The following is a 23,684-nucleotide window of genomic DNA, read 5'->3' as shown; positions in this document are numbered from 1 at the left end:
ACACACAACATAGTTCTTAATGAGACGGTGTGGGTATGTGTCGGGTTATTTAACACACTACATAGTTCTCAAGGAGACGGTGAGCGTATCTGTCGGGTTATTTAACACACAACATAGTTCTCAATGAGATGGTGTGGGTATGTGTCGGGTTATTTATCACACTACATAGTTCTCAAGGAGACGGTGTGGGTATCTATCGGGTTATTTAACACACAACATAGTTCCCGAGGAGACGGTGAGGGTATCTATCGGGTTATTTAACACACTACATAGTTCTCAAGGAGACGGTGAGTGTATCTATCGGGTTATTTAACACACTACATAGTTCTCAAGGAGACGGTGAGTGTATCTATCGGGTTATTTAACACACAACATAGTTCCCGAGGAGACGATGTGGGTATCTGTCGGGTTATGTAACACACAACATAGTTCTTAATGAGACGGTGTGGGTATGTGTCGGGTTATTTATCACATTACATAGTTCTCAATGAGACGGTGTGGGTATGTGTCGGGTTATGTAACACACAACATAGTTCTCAATGAGACGGTGAGGGTATGTGTCGGGTTATTGAAGACACAACATAGCTCAATGAGACGGTGAGGGTATCTGTCGGGTTATGTAACACACAACATAGTTCTCAATGAGACGGTGTGGGTATGTGTCGGGTTATTTATCACACTACATAATTCTCAATGAGACGGTGTGGGTATGTGTCGTCGGTTATGTAACACACAACATAGTTCTCAAGGATACGGTGAGGGTATGTGTCGGGTTATGTAACACACAACATAGTTCTCAAGGAGACGGTGAGGGTATGTGTCGGGTTATCTAACACACAACATAGTTCTCAAGGAGACGGTGTGGGTATGTGTCGGGTTATGTAACACACAACATAGTTCTCAAGGAGACGGTGAGGGTATCTGTCGGGTTATGTAACACACAACATAGTTCTCAATGAGACGGTGAGGGTATGTGTCTGGTTATTTAACACACAACATAGTTCTCAAGGAGACGGTGAGGGTATGTGTCGGGTTATTTAACACAGAACATAGTTCCCGAGGAGACGGTGTGGGTATGTGCAGAGTTATTTAACACACAACATAGTTCCCGAGGAGACGGTGAGGGTATGTGCAGAGTTATTTATCACACAACATAGTTCCCGAGGAGACGGTGTGGGTATGTGTCGGGTTATGTAACACCAACATAGTTCTCAAGGAGACGGTGTGGGTATGTGTCGGGTTATTTATCACACTACATAATTCTCAATGAGACGGTGTGGGTATGTGTCGGGTTATGTAACACACAACATAGTTCTCAAGGATACGGTGAGGGTATGTGTCGGGTTATGTAACACACAACATAGTTCTCAAGGAGACGGTGAGGGTATGTGTCGGGTTATCTAACACACAACATAGTTCTCAAGGAGACGGTGTGGGTATCTGTCGGGTTATGTAACACACAACATAGTTCTTAATGAGACGGTGTGGGTATGTGTCGGGTTATTTATCACATTACATAGTTCTCAATGAGACGGTGTGGGTATGTGTCGGGTTATGTAACACACAACATAGTTCTCAATGAGACGGTGAGGGTATGTGTCGGGTTATTGAAGACACAACATAGCTCAATGAGACGGTGAGGGTATCTGTCGGGTTATGTAACACACAACATAGTTCTCAATGAGACGGTGTGGGTATGTGTCGGGTTATTTATCACACTACATAATTCTCAATGAGACGGTGTGGGTATGTGTCGGGTTATGTAACACACAACATAGTTCTCAAGGATACGGTGAGGGTATGTGTCGGGTTATGTAACACACAACATAGTTCTCAAGGAGACGGTGAGGGTATGTGTCGGGTTATCTAACACACAACATAGTTCTCAAGGAGACGGTGTGGGTATGTGTCGGGTTATGTAACACACAACATAGTTCTCAAGGAGACGGTGAGGGTATCTGTCGGGTTATGTAACACACAACATAGTTCTCAATGAGACGGTGAGGGTATGTGTCTGGTTATTTAACACACAACATAGTTCTCAAGGAGACGGTGAGGGTATGTGTCGGGTTATTTAACACAGAACATAGTTCCCGAGGAGACGGTGTGGGTATGTGCAGAGTTATTTAACACACAACATAGTTCCCGAGGAGACGGTGAGGGTATGTGCAGAGTTATTTATCACACAACATAGTTCCCGAGGAGACGGTGTGGGTATGTGTCGGGTTATGTAACACCAACATAGTTCTCAAGGAGACGGTGTGGGTATGTGTCGGGTTATTTATCACACTACATAGTTCTCAATGAGACGGTGTGGGTATGTGTCGGGTTATGTAACACACAACATAGTTCTCAAGGATACGGTGAGGGTATGTGTCGGGTTATGTAACACACAACATAGTTCTCAAGAAGACGGTGTGGGTATGTGTCGGGTTATGTAACACACAACATAGTTCTCAAGGAGACGGTGGGGGTATCTGTCGGATTATGTAACACACAACATAGTTCTCAATGAGAGTGAGTGAGTGAGTTTAGTTTTACGCCGCACTCAGCAATATTCCAGCTATATGGCGGCGGTCTGTAAATAATCGAGTCTGGACCAGACAATCCAGTGATCAACATCATGAGCATCGATCTGCGCAATTGGGAACCGATGACATTTGTCAACCAAGTCAGCGAAACTGACCACCCGATCCCGTTAGTCGCCTCTTACGACAAGATAGTCGCCTTGTTATGGCAAGCCCATGGGTTGCTGAAGACCTATTCTACCCCGGATCTTCACGGGTCGTTCTCAATGAGACGGTGAGGGTATGTGTCGGGTTATTTAACACACAACATAGTTCTCAAGGAGACGGTGAGGGTATGTGTCGGGTTATTTAACACAGAACATAGTTCCCGAGGAGACGGTGTGGGTATGTGCAGAGTTATTTAACACACAACATAGTTCCCGAGGAGACGGTGAGGGTATGTGCAGAGTTATTTATCACACAACATAGTTCCCGAGGAGACGGTGTGGGTATGTGTCGGGTTATGTAACACCAACATAGTTCTCAAGGAGACGGTGAGGGTATCTATCGGGTTATTTAACACACAACATAGTTCTCAAGGAGACGGTGTGGGTATGTGTCGGGTTATTTAACACACTACATAGTTCTCAAGGAGACGGTGAGCGTATCTGTCGGGTTATTTAACACACAACATAGTTCTCAATGAGATGGTGTGGGTATGTGTCGGGTTATTTATCACACTACATAGTTCTCAAGGAGACGGTGTGGGTATCTATCGGGTTATTTAACACACAACATAGTTCCCGAGGAGACGGTGAGGGTATCTATCGGGTTATTTAACACACTACATAGTTCTCAAGGAGACGGTGAGTGTATCTATCGGGTTATTTAACACACTACATAGTTCTCAAGGAGACGGTGAGTGTATCTATCGGGTTATTTAACACACAACATAGTTCTCAAAGAGACGGTGAGGGTATCTATCGGGTTATTTAACACACAACATAGTTCCCGAGGAGACGATGTGGGTATCTGTCGGGTTATGTAACACACAACATAGTTCTTAATGAGACGGTGTGGGTATGTGTCGGGTTATTTAACACACTACATAGTTCTCAAGGAGACGGTGAGCGTATCTGTCGGGTTATTTAACACACAACATAGTTCTCAATGAGATGGTGTGGGTATGTGTCGGGTTATTTATCACACTACATAGTTCTCAAGGAGACGGTGTGGGTATCTATCGGGTTATTTAACACACAACATAGTTCCCGAGGAGACGGTGAGGGTATCTATCGGGTTATTTAACACACTACATAGTTCTCAAGGAGACGGTGAGTGTATCTATCGGGTTATTTAACACACTACATAGTTCTCAAGGAGACGGTGAGTGTATCTATCGGGTTATTTAACACACAACATAGTTCTCAAAGAGACGGTGAGGGTATCTATCGGGTTATTTAACACACAACATAGTTCCCGAGGAGACGATGTGGGTATCTGTCGGGTTATGTAACACACAACATAGTTCTTAATGAGACGGTGTGGGTATGTGTCGGGTTATTTATCACATTACATAGTTCTCAATGAGACGGTGTGGGTATGTGTCGGGTTATGTAACACACAACATAGTTCTCAATGAGACGGTGAGGGTATGTGTCGGGTTATTGAAGACACAACATAGCTCAATGAGACGGTGAGGGTATCTGTCGGGTTATGTAACACACAACATAGTTCTCAATGAGACGGTGTGGGTATGTGTCGGGTTATTTATCACACTACATAATTCTCAATGAGACGGTGTGGGTATGTGTCGGGTTATGTAACACACAACATAGTTCTCAAGGATACGGTGAGGGTATGTGTCGGGTTATGTAACACACAACATAGTTCTCAAGGAGACGGTGAGGGTATGTGTCGGGTTATCTAACACACAACATAGTTCTCAAGGAGACGGTGTGGGTATGTGTCGGGTTATGTAACACACAACATAGTTCTCAAGGGAGACGGTGAGGGTATCTGTCGGGTTATGTAACACACAACATAGTTCTCAATGAGACGGTGAGGGTATGTGTCTGGTTATTTAACACACAACATAGTTCTCAAGGAGACGGTGAGGGTATGTGTCGGGTTATTTAACACAGAACATAGTTCCCGAGGAGACGGTGTGGGTATGTGCAGAGTTATTTAACACACAACATAGTTCCCGAGGAGACGGTGAGGGTATGTGCAGAGTTATTTATCACACAACATAGTTCCCGAGGAGACGGTGTGGGTATGTGTCGGGTTATGTAACACCAACATAGTTCTCAAGGAGACGGTGTGGGTATCTATCGGGTTATTTAACACACAACATAGTTCTCAAGGAGACGGTGTGGGTATGTGTCGGGTTATTTAACACACTACATAGTTCTCAAGGAGACGGTGAGCGTATTTATCGGGTTATTTAACACACAACATAGTTCTCAATGAGATGGTGTGGGTATGTGTCGGGTTATTTATCACACTACATAGTTCTCAAGGAGACGGTGTGGGTATCTATCGGGTTATTTAACACACAACATAGTTCCCGAGGAGACGGTGAGGGTATCTATCGGGTTATTTAACACACTACATAGTTCTCAAGGAGATGGTGAGTGTATCTATCGGGTTATTTAACACACTTCATAGTTCTCAAGGAGACGGTGAGGGTATCTATCGGGTTATTTAACACACAACATAGTTCTCAAAGAGACGGTGAGGGTATCTATCGGGTTATTTAACACACAACATAGTTCCCGAGGAGACGGTGAGGGTATGTGCAGAGTTATTTATCACACAACATAGTTCCCGAGGAGACGGTGTGGGTATGTGTCGGGTTATGTAACACCAACATAGTTCTCAAGGAGACGGTGTGGGTATGTGTCGGGTTATTTAACACACTACATAGTTCTCAAGGAGACGGTGAGGGTATCTATCGGGTTATTTAACACACAACATAGTTCTCAAGGAGACGGTGTGGGTATGTGTCGGGTTATTTATTACACAACATAGTTCCCGAGGAGACGGTGAGTGTATCTATCGGGTTATTTAACACACTACATAGTTCTCAAGGAGACGGTGAGTGTATCTATCGGGTTATTTAACACACTACATAGTTCTCAAGGAGACGGTGAGGGTATCTATCGGGTTATTTAACACACAACATAGTTCTCAAGGAGACGGTGAGGGTATCTATCGGGTTATTTAACACACTACATAGTTCTCAAGGAGACGGTGAGTGTATCTATCGGGTTATTTAACACACTACATAGTTCTCAAGGAGACGGTGAGGGTATCTATCGGGTTATTTAACACACAACATAGTTCTCAAAGAGACGGTGAGGGTATCTATCGGGTTATTTAACACACAACATAGTTCTCAAGGAGACGGTGAGGGTATCTATCGGGTCATTTAACACACAACATAACTCTTCCAGGAGACGGTGTGTTTATGTGCAGAGTTATTTAATACACAACATCGTTCTTAGTGAGCAGGTGTGGGTATCTGTCGGGTTATTAACACACACCATAGTTCCCAAGGAGACCTTATCAACGTAAATCTTTAGTAACAGAGTAAATAGTTTGGATTAAACTTAAAATATATAATGATATAAATAAAATATATAATTGTCAACTTCATACTAGATGAGAAAGAGTTAGGCATTTGAAGATGGAAAACGCAACAGAGACCATAGTTATTAATGACATGAGAGTTTATATATATACACAGACATATACACACATCGGTGTAACGTCTATCTTGAGTATATTTGATCTATCTATATCAAGTCTACTCAAGAAAGAATGTTACTATATTTAGTAAAGTGAGTGTAAAATAAACAACCAAACACAATACTAGTTTATCAGCGTTCATTGGAACCAGAGACTGCAAGATTCGGAGGCCATATTCAATAAAGGAGACGCGTGGCAACACCCATTGCAACTATTATAAATAACTTGGTTTCCATCTCGCCATGTAATAATGCTATTTCTATTACTCAAACCAGCATTACGTCCATGGACATTTGCCGTATGTGGCCCGCTGTGCAGAGAGAACTGCTTCAGGTAGATTTCTAAAAGGCGTCCGAACACATCATAAATTTCTCTTTCCAATATTTTTCGTGAACATTTTAAGCTCAGCATACACACTGATTTAGTAGCGGTGTTTCTTTCTGTGTCTTTGTTTAGAAAATATGTCTTAGCTTAACGGCACACAGTTCCTTAATTTCCCATTTTAGAAATCTGCAACTCAAGTCACGAGCGTTTATTAAAGCGGATTTTCAAGATTAGCATCGCGCTAGAATAGCCGACGGCAAACTTGACTATTAGAATTAGCCGTTGTTGAGCCTGGTAGAGCACAGAGACATGGCCAAAATATTCCAATTGACTTACATTAAGGTTTAACTCTTTAAGAAACCAAAGTTGACTTCTGTTTTAAAATAGAATATGTTCAGCATAATTCGCACAGATACAACAAACATGAAATATATATTAGCTGGATTGTGCACAGATAATATATGTTTAAGACACAAATTCATCAGTGGATGCTGTAAGATGTTACGTTTCTTGAATATATCAAATCATGGAAATGGACGGATTGTAATTTGATTGTTATCGTATGTCTGTTTGAAAGGCAGTTTAATGTGTGCGTGAAACATCTAGGGTTAAGTTCATTGATGTGCCAGCGGGCACTATTTCTCTCATTCCCGAGCTGTTCTAAGACCGTTCCGAGTGTGTTGACTTAACAACAGCAGCATTATTCATTCACAACTCTAATAACGTAATCGCCTCAATAAACAAGCGAAAGTAAATTAGAGTACCTGGTCATCTGGCAAGCATTTGTCTGGACAAAAACACACGAAACCAGCATCCCTATAGCCCTATTTGTCCTGCACGGCCAATCTGCGAAATGTTTATCCAGAGGCTGTGCGTATACTCGAACCGAAACAATCCACTGTCGCCAGCTCGATACCCGGACAATCTAATATTGATAGACTCTGCCCAGGAACAAATCACTCAAATCTCCTGGTATACCCAGCCCATAATACTAAATGATTCTCAGCCCCTCCCATTTTCCGCTGTGACTGGCATTCAAGTGCTAAGGAAGTATATAAAAAGGCACATTGGACTTTGCGTGGTCTCGCAAACAAGCCCGGTCGGTTCATTTGTAACGAGGGTGTAACTCATTAACATATATCATTGGCAAGACTACATAAATACTGACACTGACGTGCACGGGTAAAGGAGAAGATCTCTCAACGTAGTCATCATGGAGTGGGAGCGATATTTTCGGGTCTCTTCCCTTTTGCTGCTTTCTTGGGCCATTGTCTCCTGTGCGCCTGTTGACAAGAGTTCCGGCAAGGTGAGTTAATTGGATCCAAATCAATACAGTCGTTTCGTGTCGCTTACACTGACTGCATTCTTACTCTCACTGTTACTTGTTTCACTAATTTAGTATTATACTGGGCGTGTTGTACAACCGGGAGGGTTGGGGAGTTAATTACCCACGACACAACCTGAAGGTGGTACCTCCATTAATATCTAAAGTAACATAGATCTATTCTGAAAACGTCGTTTATGGCGTTGCGCATTGGTACAAAAACTAATAAAGTTATAAGAAATTAATAGAAAATAACCAGCTATATAATGCAACAGTGAAGGATCATATTATCTTGACTCTTTTGGTGACCTCGTAATTTTGTGAATGCAAAACCCTGAGTAAAACATATTAATCACAATTTGAAAGGTTGGAGATGGTTAAAAACTACGCCATTGTTGTACACACTAATGAGGCAACGACGTGTGTGTACTATAGCCGCACTAACGTCTTGGACCAAGCTTACCAGAAACTCCCAGTTAACATCTTATCAACCAAGCCCCCAAACACCATGTCATCTTCACCACAAGTACAGTAGCTCATCTTGGGAGTGAGTTTAACGCCGCTTTGCGCAGTATTTCAGTGCTGTTGTGGCGTGTTGACCAGTTTTATTAGGGAGGGAAACCCGAGATTCTGCAGTTCGTCGATGTATACGACGTTGGTCATACACACGAGCGTTGGTATGGTGCTGTCAAACATAGCAGCATAAACAGGGCGAATCGGATTCGACCTAGGCAGACAGTGGTGTGGCATTTCGAAAGGATACAGGCTGCACAAGGTATTGCAGCACGTTATGTGACACCAACCGTAAATACATAGACTGACTCAACCACTTGGTTATCAATTTACTCCTCTTGAATCATGATACCATTGCAAGCTATTGACCACTGTGGCACCACCTGATACATTGATTATTGATGCATATGTACCACAGTATGTTTGGCCTCAAGCAATGCCAACTTTTTAGTGTCCTCTTGAGACCGTTAAGTATACAACCACAAGTAAAATAAGTGCTCATCTCACTGGCATTTTGCTCTTCCTTAGAGGTATACAACACGGCTACTTGTAACTGTCCTGTACATGCACAGACCCATCACCAGGTACTGGAATCCATCGCATTCCGCAACTTTACATTTTTGAAATAAGTAACGCTAGCAATGCCCAAGATCACGTCATGCCAAGCAAAAGGGGTAATCATTTCTTAACGCTTTCACACTTTCAATCTTGTAAATGTACACTTTTAACACAGCTACTAATCGTGAGTAGCTAGATGACGGAAATAATGCCGCTGAGACACAACAACTCCAATCACTCACAACAAATCTGTAAACCTTCTTATCATGTTTCCTTGTTTTCACAAATGGTGTCGTATTTTCCCGTCATGAATATATCAGATTGGTTGATATGTTGTTGCGGAATCGTTGCAAAAGCTCCTTTGAGCAACTGAGATGGACATTGGCGCTATACAAATATTAGTATGTATGTATGAATATTACGACTGAAGAAAGAAGTTGAGGCAAGTTAAACATTTTCACATTACGCCCACGAGAACCGTTTTCATGCACATTTCTGTTACCATAAATTGACCTGAGTTTCGTGATGGCCAGAATGCAACTGGTCCTCTAACTGGGGGACATATGAAACCTAACTAATTTTAGGATAAAACTAAAAACCAAAGTGAGTATGGAAACGAATTCATTAATCAGTTCTTCAATCAATGTTGTCCATCGTTATTACACCTGTGCTTTGAGTCCTTAACGGTTGAATACAAATATTTTTCAAATCATTAGTGAATTTTTTTTTTAAAAACATGTTTTAACATGTATGCATATAATACACGTGGTCAATGGAAAATGAGTTGATACCTAAAGATTTTTTAATTCAAGTATCATCTGGAAAATCAACGGTACTGAATGATGCGTTTTTACATTCAGTTCAATTCGGTGCGCTATTAATCATGACAACATACAACTCTTACTTATAGGAAATCTGATGTTTCGGGATTCTTCTGAAATTGGTTTCTGCGAAACATGTTATGTGCTTCATCAATGGCCGACAATGAACGTAAACCTTAAATCAAAAGTCATCAAACGTCACATGGCAATTATTGGAAAGCAAGTTGTGTTTAATCAGCCGTGCTAGCATTATTAAACGGATGATCCATTACGCCAGCAGTTGTGTCTGGTTCAGAATAGCATCAGCTATGGAGCAGGGTTTCTTTGGTCAAACTCTCATGATGGATGAACGTATGGCCATTAAGCAATTGCAATTTGCTCATACAGTAAGATACAAAATTGAAGCGCCAACCTGATGACATAGGTTGAGGAAACGATACGCATTATATTCTAATCAAATAATCTGATGGTAACAACTTATGCTCTGCCAGTAGGAAATGAACATAATTAACCCCAATCAATAGAAAGTGTTCAATAACCAAAGTGTAGGAAACATTTCATTTCAAATTGTAAGAAGTTATAATAATATGAAACAATTTACGTCCTTCCCTGCGCATGTCTTCTACTCATCCCTCTGTCTTAATAAGGAATCGAAAATCTGCTACAAATGAAAGCACACGATAGCTAAGTATGACGTAGATGAAACGCTCACATGATTTTCACTGATGATCTCTGCATATAAATTAAAAAGTACGGTGTTAACAACTCTTTCTTCTGTTGTATTATGACTTTAGAATAATTGTAAGTTGGCGATTATTGCAATGACTAACCCAGAATCGTATACAAACGAAATACCCACAAAAGCTTGACAGGCATAAGTAAGATATTTTGAAGAGCTGACGATCATTGTCGAGATGTATTGATAATGATGATGTATGAGATGGGCTGATGATCCGAGAAATGTAGAGAGAAGTTGATGATAACTGCGATTAAAATTCAAAATTGGGCAGAACATAAATGAAAAGTAGAGAAAGCCTGACGACATGTGCAAATCAATTACTGAGATAAGTTGATGACTGCAAATAATATTCCGAGTAGAGATGCAAATGAAATGCAAAGAAAAAGTTGAATAACCCTTAAAATGAAATGTAAGGAAGAGTTATCGATCAATGCAAATAAAAGGCAAAGAAAAGTTGACGATCACCCCAAAAGCACTGCCGTGGTGAGTAGACGATTGGTGCCAAGAAATTGCTGTAAGGAGTTGATAATCACTGCAGATGAGATGTCTGGAAGAGTAAAGAACACAGCAAATGAGACATAAAACATTCAGTAACTTAAAGTAAATTCGTCATTGTTGATTCATATAGAGCAGCCGATTGTTAAGAGGAGGTTGGGATCAAACGGTAATATAAACAACATAATGTTATTTAAGTCCAGTGTTAGAAACATCCCACTGATTCCAGATGATGGTGCAAATACATACCTAAGTGTTATTGTGAACAGTGACCAGCTGTAACAGACTGCACCATTACTGGGATTTCCACAATGATTGCACATGGTCATATGCCTTTTTTTCTTTCTTTGTAATATTATTTGTGTCACCTATTCTATTCGTCAAGAAGCATTGGAGTTGCAGCTAATTACGAACCGCCAATATTTAAGATTAATTGTTGAAGACTATATTACACCTTTCGCGACAAACACTGGGTTTCCCGTTTTGGAATATCAAATTGTTGTCATGGTCTATTGGGAGAATGATTCGGACCATCCCTCACCATGTAAACGAACGTGTGACTAATCGTTGAGTTACAACCCGTTGCTAATCATATCACGCGTTCATGCTTTTTACTATTCGTGTCTTCTTTATTGGTTGTTTATACCCGTACAATAAACCGCCAACATCGGTGGAGGAGGATTGCCATGTTACACCTACTACTTCATTTTTCCAATCAGTTCATTACCATCACTGAATACATATTTTCACGTATCCACCTCTTTAAGTGTAAAGTATGTAGTGTGACCAGTATGACACTGACGGAATCGCTAAAACCATTTCCACCAAACACATGTTGTTTATCGTGCAGAATAAGTGCAAAGTAATGCAGTGTATAAGATACAATAGTGGCAGATTTGGGGGCAAAACGAGTGAGTGAGTGAGTATGGTTTTACGCCGCTGTTTAGCAATATTCCAGCAATATTACGGCGGGGGGACACCAGAAATGGGCTTCACACATTGTACCCATGTGGGGAATCGAACCCGGGTCTTCGGCGTGACGAGCCAACGCTTTAACCACTAGGTTACCCCACCACCCCAGGGGGGGCAAAACGAACAGCCCAGCTGTTTGTGTAAGATGCGGGATGGCGACTGTCATATTCTATTTTGTGACTTTTGCGTGCATGGAAGAAAACTGCTAACAGCATCAACTTGATTGGGTTTGAAATATTTCACAGCACTATGGTATGGTGAACTATCCGTTTTCTTCGTTGATACAACAATGTACATCGTGGATTAATGTGCTACGCACACTCATACATCATAAGAATTGTAATTATTTCCATAAAACAATGAAAGGTTAATATACCATTCCCAATGCAGAAGACACAGTCATGCATACGATATATATTTAGTATCGTTACTGTTATCTGTTAGATCGCTTCTTATGAACTCACGATGCTTTGGATGTTTGCAAGCATGAGGACGATGATATGGATGAGACCTTGGAATAATACACGTGTCTCTTCGGAAAAACTAAAGCGAACCATGATAGCACTGGGACAGAATGTGAGTTAACGTCCGGCGAGTTGAAGACATCCCGTTGGCCACCAAGTGTCTCTTCAGTGCTGGTATGTTTCTTTATTCAAGTCAGACTTTCTTCTGGAATTGGCAAAATTAAATTACGGCAATGTGGTCAAGGAACTTAAGTGTTTCAAATGTATCGATGATCTGATTTTCTTCAATAGTGGTCAAATAGCCAATTCTCTCCAATGAATTATCCACCTAAGCCGCGAATAATAGCCGCAAATGAAGACGCCCTACCCTACCTAAGCGCTCCGTGAACAGATTCAGATTCTCCATCAGACATTAAGTGGAATGAGTCTCACTATTCAATAGTTCACCTTCCATTGATGTCGGGCAATATCCCAGCAGCTCCACCCTTGGATATCTACAGTTCATAACGTGTACAAGCAGGTATGCTATAATGACGAACATTTCAAAGAGCATAAAGCGACTCTCTATTTCTACTTGTACCACATAATACCGTGTTCTTTCAGGTGAACATTTGGAAAGCCTTTCCTTGTGAGGCAAATACCCACTCTTTTCTTTGTACCAGCACTATTCGATAACGTTTCATAGTCACACTCTCGTGGCTTTGTCGGGATCGGGGTAATGCAGCTGGCTGTACTGTTAGCAGACATATGTTTTGAATATTGAAACGATTTTGTCGTTTTTGTGTGCTTAATAGATTATTGAGAAAACGTCAATTACTATATCAAGTCATAAGTTGTAAGACCGATCTTACCGAGTCAAAACCAGAGCAGGTCGTAAGGTGTCACTGCATTTCATATTTAAGAACTGCTGATACTTACAGCTTACAGAATAGTTGATCGGCACAATCATTGTTTTGTCTCGATTCACATTTGAAGCATATCGTCTTTCACGTAATGAAACGGATGTGTCGTTCTGCAAATTCTAAAATAAATTAGATCAATATATCACTTGTGTTTCAAGCTTCGTTGGAACCGTATAACAAGCTACCAGGTACAAGGCTCACCCAACGCTATAGACCGGTGTGTTTTAGTCAGCATTTAATCAATGTTGCGATGCTCATATGACTATGTTCAGGATATGTTCAAGTGCTGGCAAATACATTTCGTGAAAAGCATGTGAAGATTCCAGTATGAGAAAGCACCAAAATATCGCCAACTTCACCAACAGATCATTTTCAACTATACAGTAGGTGTGTATGTCTCTGTGACGTATCAGCGACGTTGCTATCGGGGTACGACGTCATGCAAACAGCCCCGTGACGGTGTAACATGACCGGACACCTCTTAATTCCTTACATATTACATTTGGTAAAATGGTAGGCACTATCTGATGGACATAAGGGCATTGATGGCGAGGATAAGCGGCATTATGAGTGACGGACTACGGTTCAGCTGGAAATTCGAAACTCGTCGCTGTGGGATTTGTTTCATGTTCTTGCAGTTTGGGGACCTTGTACAGCCTTGCACTTTGTTCCGTGGCGACTCCGAAGGTAAACTAAAGTGTAATCGGGAATCAGTCCGTTCAGGAAGCAGGCGCTAACCTATCAAACAACAAAGCAATAACTCCTTTGAGTGGCATTATAGAAACTTGGACGTACAACGTTGAACAAACCTAATGGAAAACAGCTTCATTTATTTATTGAGTGGGACGTTTGGATACAGATTCGTGTACCGTTGTCAATCATGTTCAATATTAACGAAGAAATGTGCTATAATGCACACTTGTACTATTCAATTAACTAAGTTAAAAATCAGTACACATCAATACAAAGGTGTCACGACGGCAGTACAAGCTTGTGTTGTAGAACAAAGTCAAGTGTAATGTAATATAAGAACAGTGACAAAAGCAATTAAGACAGTCATGGTAACATTCACCTCTCTACAGTAATCCAACATAGAAGAAAGACCTCAGCAGGAAGTATCCAGGGTAGGATCACCACATACAATGCTGGTCGTCTTGTGTAATATCAGATGAGAGGGAAGAGAGGCAATGTAACTCCCGTTACATATCTGTCTAAAGTAAACAATTCTTCAATAAGGTCCTTGTAGCCCTTTCCAAATCATTCTGTCTAAATCTAGTAACCCTCAATACGTCATGCCACTGCCCATCATTTAAACTTCAGGTATAACAGTTAAAACACATTCAAGCACATCTTATGTACAAATTTGCCCCATAACAACTTCTATTATTTTAATTGAAGTTAGTATTCCCATGATCGTTCACGTGCACAACAGGTAAAAATACATTTGCATTTCGCATGCGAAGACATGATATACGATGTCAAATACAACTGGTCTCGGTGACTTCTGTTTTTCACACATTCGTATTTAACGTCGATAAAACCACACTTACACATAAATGATTATAGGACAGTATGGGTGAGACTCGCGAATGAATTGTGGTGCGTGACGTTGTTCTCTGTTCGTAGAAATGGTGTCTACGGAGAGGGAGTATTCTCTATACATGCTATGAGTTTATTTGATCAGAGTTCACAGATGGGGATATAACATCGGAGAGTAATATACTAATCCAACTGTCTGACTTGTGGGCGTTCAAGCACAAGTATATGTATTATAAATCCTGTCGGTATCGGCTGTAGTTGGTATGGTCTGAGGTTGAAGGCATGTATTAAATCAATACTGATCAGACCTAGGAGTGGCTGGGAAAAAGAAAGAAATAGAGAAGATGTGTTGACTGCAGTGGTTTCTAGAAGCCCTTAATTGGGTGAAATATTCGTAAATTACTTATACAAAAGGTATCCATCTGGTCTCTAAATGTAGACTAGTTTCCGGATTCACTGTTTTCATGGGAAGTGATCTCGGTTCACTTCGTTCTGGCCGATTTGCGATTGATAGGCAACATCATATGACATTTCCATTGCCGGACCTATGGACGTGTATCGTTCATTGAACATGTCTCCTGGCAAATCTTGTTAGTGTCTTTACAGTAATGGAATAAAGCAATGCGTCCTGTCAGTTCTGAATTGTGCGTCCGTGAAGGTGTTAACAACAGTCTAATCCACCTTCTCCTGCTTTGTGTCTCAGCATCCTCCTGAAGCCGTGGCCACACTACAGCCACAGACACCATCGGCCGATTATCGTGTCAGCACATTTAAGCTTGGCTCCTGCTAAATGACACTCACTAATATCAATTTAAGAGTAGAGTGAGTTAATACTTGTGAACTATATGAAGGGTCCTGTATATTATCGTCAGTGTCATAAGGCCATTTGGTGCTCCATACCACGGATTATTTTGTTATGGTGCTGACAACATGAATTCTATAGACCCTGTTTCTTTACCATCATTCAAACCCCAGATAATATGTGCATTTCACTTATCGCCTTGCATGCGATATGGGACAGATATTTGATACATTTTCGTGATTATGAGGTCAAAAGTTTGTACAATTTACACAATGATAAGGTGTTCCTGAAATCGTGTGAGTACTGAAAATTACACCACCTTTCTTTATACAACCCTTAATGTGTCCTCGGTGAAAACAAATAATATCTTCACAAGAAAATGACAATAAACTACGTGGGTTCCTCAAGTTACATGGGTACTTCAATCATGATTCTTTTATAATTAATTCATTGACATCTACCTCCATTGACGTATGTGTATGATGTATTGCCGATGTGGGACAGTTACATAGTGTGACGAATGACATCTACTGGACGGAATCCTTTGTCTGGAAGAAGCTGTTTATTTCTGATGCTTTGATCACGCCACTTTACGGCTGAGGCCCTCGTTGCCTCTACACAAAGCGGGCAATAAAGAAGAAGCTTTCATAGTCTCATCGCGAGAGAATAAAGAGAAGAAAAGACAACCGCGTCTCACGCCTGATCTACGACATAAAAAATTCAAAATCCCTGAAGTGTTCAGACAGGATAAAACTTTAAGTAGTGTTTCTCAAATGGTTTTGGTAATTGTTTGTTGCCGTATAAACATGTGAGCCATTTTCTTCAAAGTGATGGAATATACATAGCTCCCGTGGGGTTGAGATTAAAGTTGACCTGATCCAGGTGGAACCCCGTGACCAGTTGGACGTAGCTACACACATTACTGTATTGATTGGCAACAACAGTGGTGTTAGTTGGTAATCCAGCTGAACATACCATTGTGTTTATACTGGTATGAAAGGTTATATACAAATACTGAGAATCATTCATCATATAATTTTCAAAATGGAATACAGATTTTGCCCACTGATTCTTATACAGAACTTCACTCGATCATAATAGCTGAATGAATCACAAAGACTTCCATATGTTATCATCTGGTCTGTATTTAATGAGAACTAATTTATTTGACGTGGTTACATAACCTGGACATTACTAGGCTTGACGGGACGTCAATTAAAACAATGCCAAAATCTAAAGCTTTTAGATTATACATAACTTATCCATTAAACAGGTGATGGACACATCTCTAACTGGCATCTTCCTTAATGTCTCATGATATATTGATCAAGAACATCGTTAATACAGCATACTTTGTGACTGTTAATCTTCGTCTCACATCCTGCTTATGGCTGAAAAAGCACGTTCATTATTGATAACATTGTAGGCATGAAGTCTTGTTGTATTTCTTAATGTGTTCTTCCCATAAGATTATAAACAGTCAATGTTGATGTTATGAGCCGTGAGAAAAGGGCTGCAAAAGCCGACCATTGCTGTCATCGGCAAATAATACCATTTTACTACAACGCAAGACAATGAAGATCCAATGCGATAGTTATCAAAAAGACTGAAGTCTCTATAGTTACATTGAGTTGGAACGTTTTGTTATCCATAACTTCATAGCATTCTGGGTTTCGTTAAGAAGGACTGCCTGAGTAAAGCAAACACTGTCTTTGTACTTGTGTTGCCATGTCTTTACATACTGCAAAGAATGTGTTTTTTTACCACCATCTTTCTGTTGGTTCTTTTGAAGTATCTATCAGTCAGTTTAAGGTCGATGATGTAGTGAGGATATACCTTTCGCAATCTCCGTAGAATCCCTGAAGATTCTTCCTGTAGCATATATTTAGGTGATGTGTGTATACTGAACCATAAACACGCGTTTTCATAAAACACTTCCAAACCTATCTTCCAGTTTACATAGCACTGAGCATCATCGAGACCAACGCTTAACGGATGTTTGAATCCTTGACAATTTTGCTACGTCAAAGTTTTGCACTCAAGTAGAGATTGCCTGGCAATGTTGTCTGAAGGGTTTTGCTGACTGTCCCCTTAAGCTAAGCAATTAAATCTTGAACAGTCCGCTGTGACTGGAATGATGCTACAAGGACTCCTCGCGTGATACCACAGAGCGCGCATGTCTTTAGGCAATACAAGGGCTATTTCTGGCAGTAGCTGGATCTACCGAAGGAAAGGTCCACACGGCATACTCGCGGCATAAAATAACAGAACACGATGCATCAGTCATACTTCCACTGTTAAGGAACTACCACTCGATTATGGTACATATTAAGAATATGTTACGAAAATTTCTCATTGTGTTCGCTTTTGAATGAGCAAGCCGTTGATACATGTCTCTGTGTCGAATGCACTGCTGAAGCAAAGGTTCTTTCTTCAGTGATATCCTGCTTACAGAAAAGGCTACCAACTTAATAAAGCGAGCACGAGTCGTTTTTCTTACCTTGAATCCAATAAAAGTAAGTAAAATATGTTTGGTCTATGTACCACTGAATTTTCATATCGGATAATGAACGAATGGTAATGAACAAGGAACTCCTCTATGTCACCACTAATTAACCATTAGTCATGGTTCAAATTCTCAATAATTTGAATTGCGTGCTTGAGATATTGTTTTATAAGGAGGTTGCCATGGTGATTATTATTGACAACAGATGTAAATATTCCCGGAGTGTTTCTTGACATGATGCCAGATGCTCCTCAATTAGATTAATTATGTCGACACTGAATTAACAAAGTCAGAAGTACCATCCATCATCCTTCACCATAAGGTCAATAGCAAACACTTTCAAGAAAATCGGAAACGTGACAGATAAAGTTTGTTAAACTTACATAGATAAAAGTGCCTTCTTTTCAGACATTGTCAGTCATAACACGAAACTGATCCAGACAAAGACAGTGTCTAAAACTACAAGAAAACACACACGAGATAACGTTTTCAATCTTATGACGCGTGAAGAGTGACTTTCTATGCAAGTGTTGGAGATCTGTATGTGCATCGCAAGGCTCGCAGTGAACACACATCCCTTTAAGTCAGCTTGATTTAATCCACTATTTCTGCAAATCTGTTCGGGTGAATGTCTTTACAAATTAAAATTATTACTCTAACTCACGAAAATTGTGACAGTTTGGAATAGGTAGGAGTACATGTCGACATGTATGCAGTGCATGACTGAATAGGCTGGGGCCGTATTTGTTCTTATATTCGAAGCGAGCAAAGAAAGCAATTATTTTCACTCATAAATCCGTTTTATTGGGAAATGTTAAAATAACTTATACTGAAAGTGTAGAGATCAGATTTAGCACGTTAAAACATGGTTTAGAAAAGTGAACACAGGAGGACCAATGCACCTAATCAATGGGCGGCTTCACAACACCGTGTTTTGAAACATGAATTGTTAGCGATATTTTGCAAACATGCTGAGAGTGAAATGAATGCCTTCTATTCCTCTCAAAATGCCTTACAGTTTTAAAGTTAATATGATTTCGCTGGAATGAAACTCAATCCAATATTTCATCAGTCGGTACATAATCGCATGTGGAATATGCAGGCTGGTGACTGGTATATAGCAGGGCTTACTATCAGTCAGAATGCCGGCTCATTACCCGGGCATGACCCCAAGTCAGGTTGCCTCTTACGGCAAGACACTACCACAGGGTTATTTCATATTGCTACGCTCATGAAGCCTTTTCATCCTATTCAGAATGCAAATTATTGGGAGTATTGATGTGCAAATGATGTTTGTAGGAGCAACGAATAAGAGCTTTTATTGTCAGCTGGAAAACTAACTCTTTTGGCCTGTCTTTCCATGTATGCACTATTGACTCAGTGCTAGCGCCTACATTATTGTCATTAACCATGGACATTTTTTTATGGCGGACAGAGAGCGATCGAAGCAAACACATTAGTTGACAAATGACATCTACCAACTAATACATCTGAAAACGAGAGTAGTTTTCGGATAGCCATTCATGTGCTTATAATGTGTGCTGTGGTGGGATTTGAGACAGTTCACTTGTTAAAATGTATATTGTAATCAATCCTGCTTTATTTCACGGGTAATTAGTTTGTACTGTATCCTTCAATGGAGTTAAACATTTAGAGACACGTCAATGAATTTTATGTCACTAAAGAAACACTCGGTATGGGTTTCGTTATATAATTCACATAAGTATAATGTTGTGACTTTGTTAACTAACATCACACAGACAATTTCTTGCACAACATCCATTGTGAAATGTCTGCCTCACAAAGTCTTTTACTGCTGTGAATATTCCGGCTGTTTGTTGTTGTCGACACATAAGGCAACAATGTGAAGTGTTGGTGTAATCGACGGGAAATGTATCACTGTCAATGGACGTAAACCCGCGGCCCACGGAGTATGTCAAAGTATTTACCTTCCTAGCTAGGACGCTAAAAGCATTTGTACAGTTCTGGTGTTGCATTGACCAGTTCGGTTATTTTGTATGTGTTGTTCAGTGCTTGTGTAGAATCTACTAGAACTCTAGGACAATGAATCATTCATGCTATGAGTGCAGACAATTTGTGATGTCACTTTGGTTTTATAAACGTGTAGCGTGGTGTCACTTAATTTCCAGTGAAGCGTTACTTATCTAGGAAATACGTGTTCGTGTCTTATACTATCATCGACGGTGCAGTCTCAGCTGCTTAAATATTGATGTCCTCACGTCGTCTAGAGCATTGTTGCAAGGTATACACTCCCACACATAATGGTCATGTTTGAGGGTATGTGAACGAAAGTAACCGCAATTTGGTAATTTCCTATACATGAATGATTCACACTATCTGTATGTTTATCTGCATGTTGTGTGAGCGAATCCTCTCTTAACCAGTGTAATAAATCTTCTTCTGCAATAATGAATCCTCTGGACCCATTCGCAACGATAACTTCTTTAGACTTAGCTTCCACAGAGAAGACGAGCTTGTCCTCTCTGGAGGACTGTGAAAGTGGCGCCATTGCCGAATCTATGGTTGCTATATAAAATCATCCGAACGGAGACAGATAACATGGGGTACTCGAGACACATACATCACATACAGTTTTGAGTAATGAGTTTGTGTTTCTGTCGAAATGCAAAGAATTGTGCTTTTACGTCTGTACAGAAACAGCGTATGCCTACGTTTTCTTGGAACCACAAATATATCGTTGTGTGGTGATGGACGAATGATTACATCATTCCTGAAGCACAGAGCACCTTGTGTAAATTGACAATAACTAGACGTATACTACACATGTGTAGCTTTAGAATCAACACTTCAATGCCGTTCTGCCTGCACTCATGTTTATAATAACTAAGATTATCCAACTTTGTCAAAGTCTCAGTCTGTGAGTGGAAGAGCGGCTTTGTCCCCAGAGCGACCTGGTGCAGCTTCAGATATGTTCAAACACACTTCACACTGCCCGCCGTGTGTACATACATCTTGAAATATAAACCCCATTCCTGTAGTAACAGACATGTGAAAATACTTGTGTTTGGTTTGCAGGAAAAATACGAAATACCAATTACAGCCCAAAACTGATTTCATGTCCTTAATCGACGCGTACGTCAGCTACACCAAGAAGTGTTTACACAACCTCAACACGTGCGGTTGGCACGGCAATAAATACTGTTCACAAATAAGAAAATCATGCTGCCGTTTACATTTGCATTAGGCTACTCAACACTGATTCATCATACCCCTTGATAACATTACAACACGGCAAGGTACACGACATGTAATCCGTAATCCACATTAATTACGGAGCGAAAATACCTTATTATAAATTTGTTGAGATAATCACTTCAAATTACCTTGCCTCTGTCTCCATTTGTAAACAAAGCCTGCAATTATGGGTATATGTATTAACCATATCATTTACCACAGCAATCACAGTGTGTTGTATATCATCAGTCAACACAATCCAATGGTTGTGGTTACCAAATACCCAGTCCACCAGGAACACGTTTCTGTATCTTAAACCAACTGCATTTCCCGGGAGATGAACTTCGAATTCACAGTGGTGGGTAGGGTTCTAATACTGATAAAACGTCCCCACACCCACACACCCAGCCAGAGTATATCAAACGGATCTGATCCAAGCCTGGAGACTTGTGGCAGGTTGATGCTGAGCAACTTGTGCCACACAACTGCTGATTACGCTGCCAGTATTGGAATGAATTGTTTTATGAACCGTAAATTATGCATATCGAAGTATTCAGTGGTATGCCGTATTGTATGTGTCCAGACTACCTAAATGACCTTGTGTAAATCATACTTCCATTATGTTACTGCATCTTGACAATATTACACCGGCTACACTTCCCTCGCTGGCACTGTTCACCCCTGCTCCATCAGCAGCAGAGTCTGCTCGTTCATCATACAAGGGTTGCCAGCTGCCGTCTTGCTCTGATGAGGTATTACACGCTTCTCTAGGATAATGTGTAACAATAAATAACATGTTATTTCTTGGTTATTTTCATATCAAGAAACTAACGAGGTGAAGAACAGATTCACTCTTTTAGATTGCGTGATCGTTTATGTTCCGTTGTCAATTAATACTGGTCATTTACGAGCAATCCGGCAAATTGAAAGCTTGCTGGTATGTCTAAATTAATAATGGAGGCAGTCGTATTCGCCATGAAATGTTCCTGGTAGAGATCTGAGCTGTTAGGTCCCTGCGTCAGATGATTGAAGTGTAATTAACGACTTGGAGGATAAAAGACAATGTGTAATTAACCATTATGACAGAATAATCTCCCACTAAGATTTCAGCAGTGCCCGCGTCACGAGGACTGATGGTCTTTCATGGCCTGCCTTAGATGGCAATGTTAGATGTAGATCGGAAGTTGCCTTTGAGCAGGACCTGGTGTCCCAATAATCTGGCATGTACCTTTCAAAAGGCTATACTCTGACTGTACCGCCCTCGGCCTCCTCCTGATATTTCGGGGAAGAAAGGGAATTAGACACAGCTGTAAACTTCATGAAAATAATTACAATAATAGTTTCACTGGGAGTTCCTCAGTGAATAAAGTCTATACATACGCTGTATGGCTGGGTAACTACCGGGGTTCACAACGACTAGGTTGAACAATGTCATGAAGGGTGTAGAGAAAGGAACAAATCCAGTGTTATTGTCATTGTCTGTATATGGCATGGCGATTGTGAGTTTTACATTCAAAAGATTTGCCATTAGGCCTGGCAAATAAGCACAATATAATCAATTATTTGAAGCTTTGGATTTTTCGTGTATCCAAGAATTCATGTATTTCTCTGTTTAACACCAACAAAGGATACTGTATAAACGATGACTTATCAGTCAATTAGATTTTCGGTTTGTTGACTTCAGCTGAATAATTTACTTAAAGAGTCACATTTTTGAGAGAGCACTGCGCATCTTGTGTAGACAACTTAATTGACCTATGTGCCTTTAAGGAAAAGCATGTGCCATTGAATGTTCTGTTTATTATGGAAGTCTGTATCCTGGATTAATCAGTCAGTCATTTGCCGTTGACACTGACTATTGACAGCAGTAACTGATATAGCCGCTTTCAGTTAGGGCTTGCAACTGTATGCCTCTGGGCTAGGACAACGGTGTTCGTACCGTGCTGATCTGCCGAATAGATGATGTTCATAAACACTTTTCGAGTAAACATTGTTTATTCGTACTCCCTTGGTGCGGAAATCCCGTGTCCTGTCGTCTTCTGAAAGAGGATCGTATCACTGCAGATAACCCCTTCACCCGGAAATGTGTTTACCCAATTAATGTAATTGGATTGATATTAAATGTATTCTGAATGAGATTCTGTTTCAGTGCAAGTATAGCACCCGACGTGTTGAAGCACCCGAAGCAGTGCACCCGATAATTCCCGCCAAAATACTAGTATGAATAATGTATTTAGTAAATATGCTCC

The 23,684-nt window shown here is 40.6% G+C and overlaps 1 protein-coding gene across 4 annotated transcripts in view; it reads left to right on the top strand.

Moving 5' to 3' along the window:
- Positions 1 to 7,669: 7,669 nt before the first annotated feature.
- LOC124273346 (feeding circuit activating peptides-like) overlaps positions 7,670 to 23,684 on the top strand; it is a 30,236-nt gene continuing 14,221 nt past the window's right edge. For all 4 annotated transcript variants that reach the window (XM_046708582.1, XM_046708581.1, XM_046708580.1 and 1 more), the window contains exon 1: positions 7,670 to 7,890. In XM_046708582.1, coding sequence (XP_046564538.1) covers positions 7,798 to 7,890 — 93 coding nt within the window. In that variant the 5' untranslated portion in view covers positions 7,670 to 7,797. The remainder of the gene's footprint in view (positions 7,891 to 23,684) is intronic.

This window comes from Haliotis rubra, unplaced genomic scaffold (genome assembly GCF_003918875.1).
Source record: "Haliotis rubra isolate DU_JTF1 unplaced genomic scaffold, ASM391887v1 Scf18, whole genome shotgun sequence".
In the NCBI taxonomy this organism is placed as follows: Eukaryota; Metazoa; Mollusca; class Gastropoda; order Lepetellida; family Haliotidae; genus Haliotis; species Haliotis rubra.
Note: the sequence above shows the minus strand (reverse complement) of the source record. Positions and strands in the feature narration are given on the sequence as shown.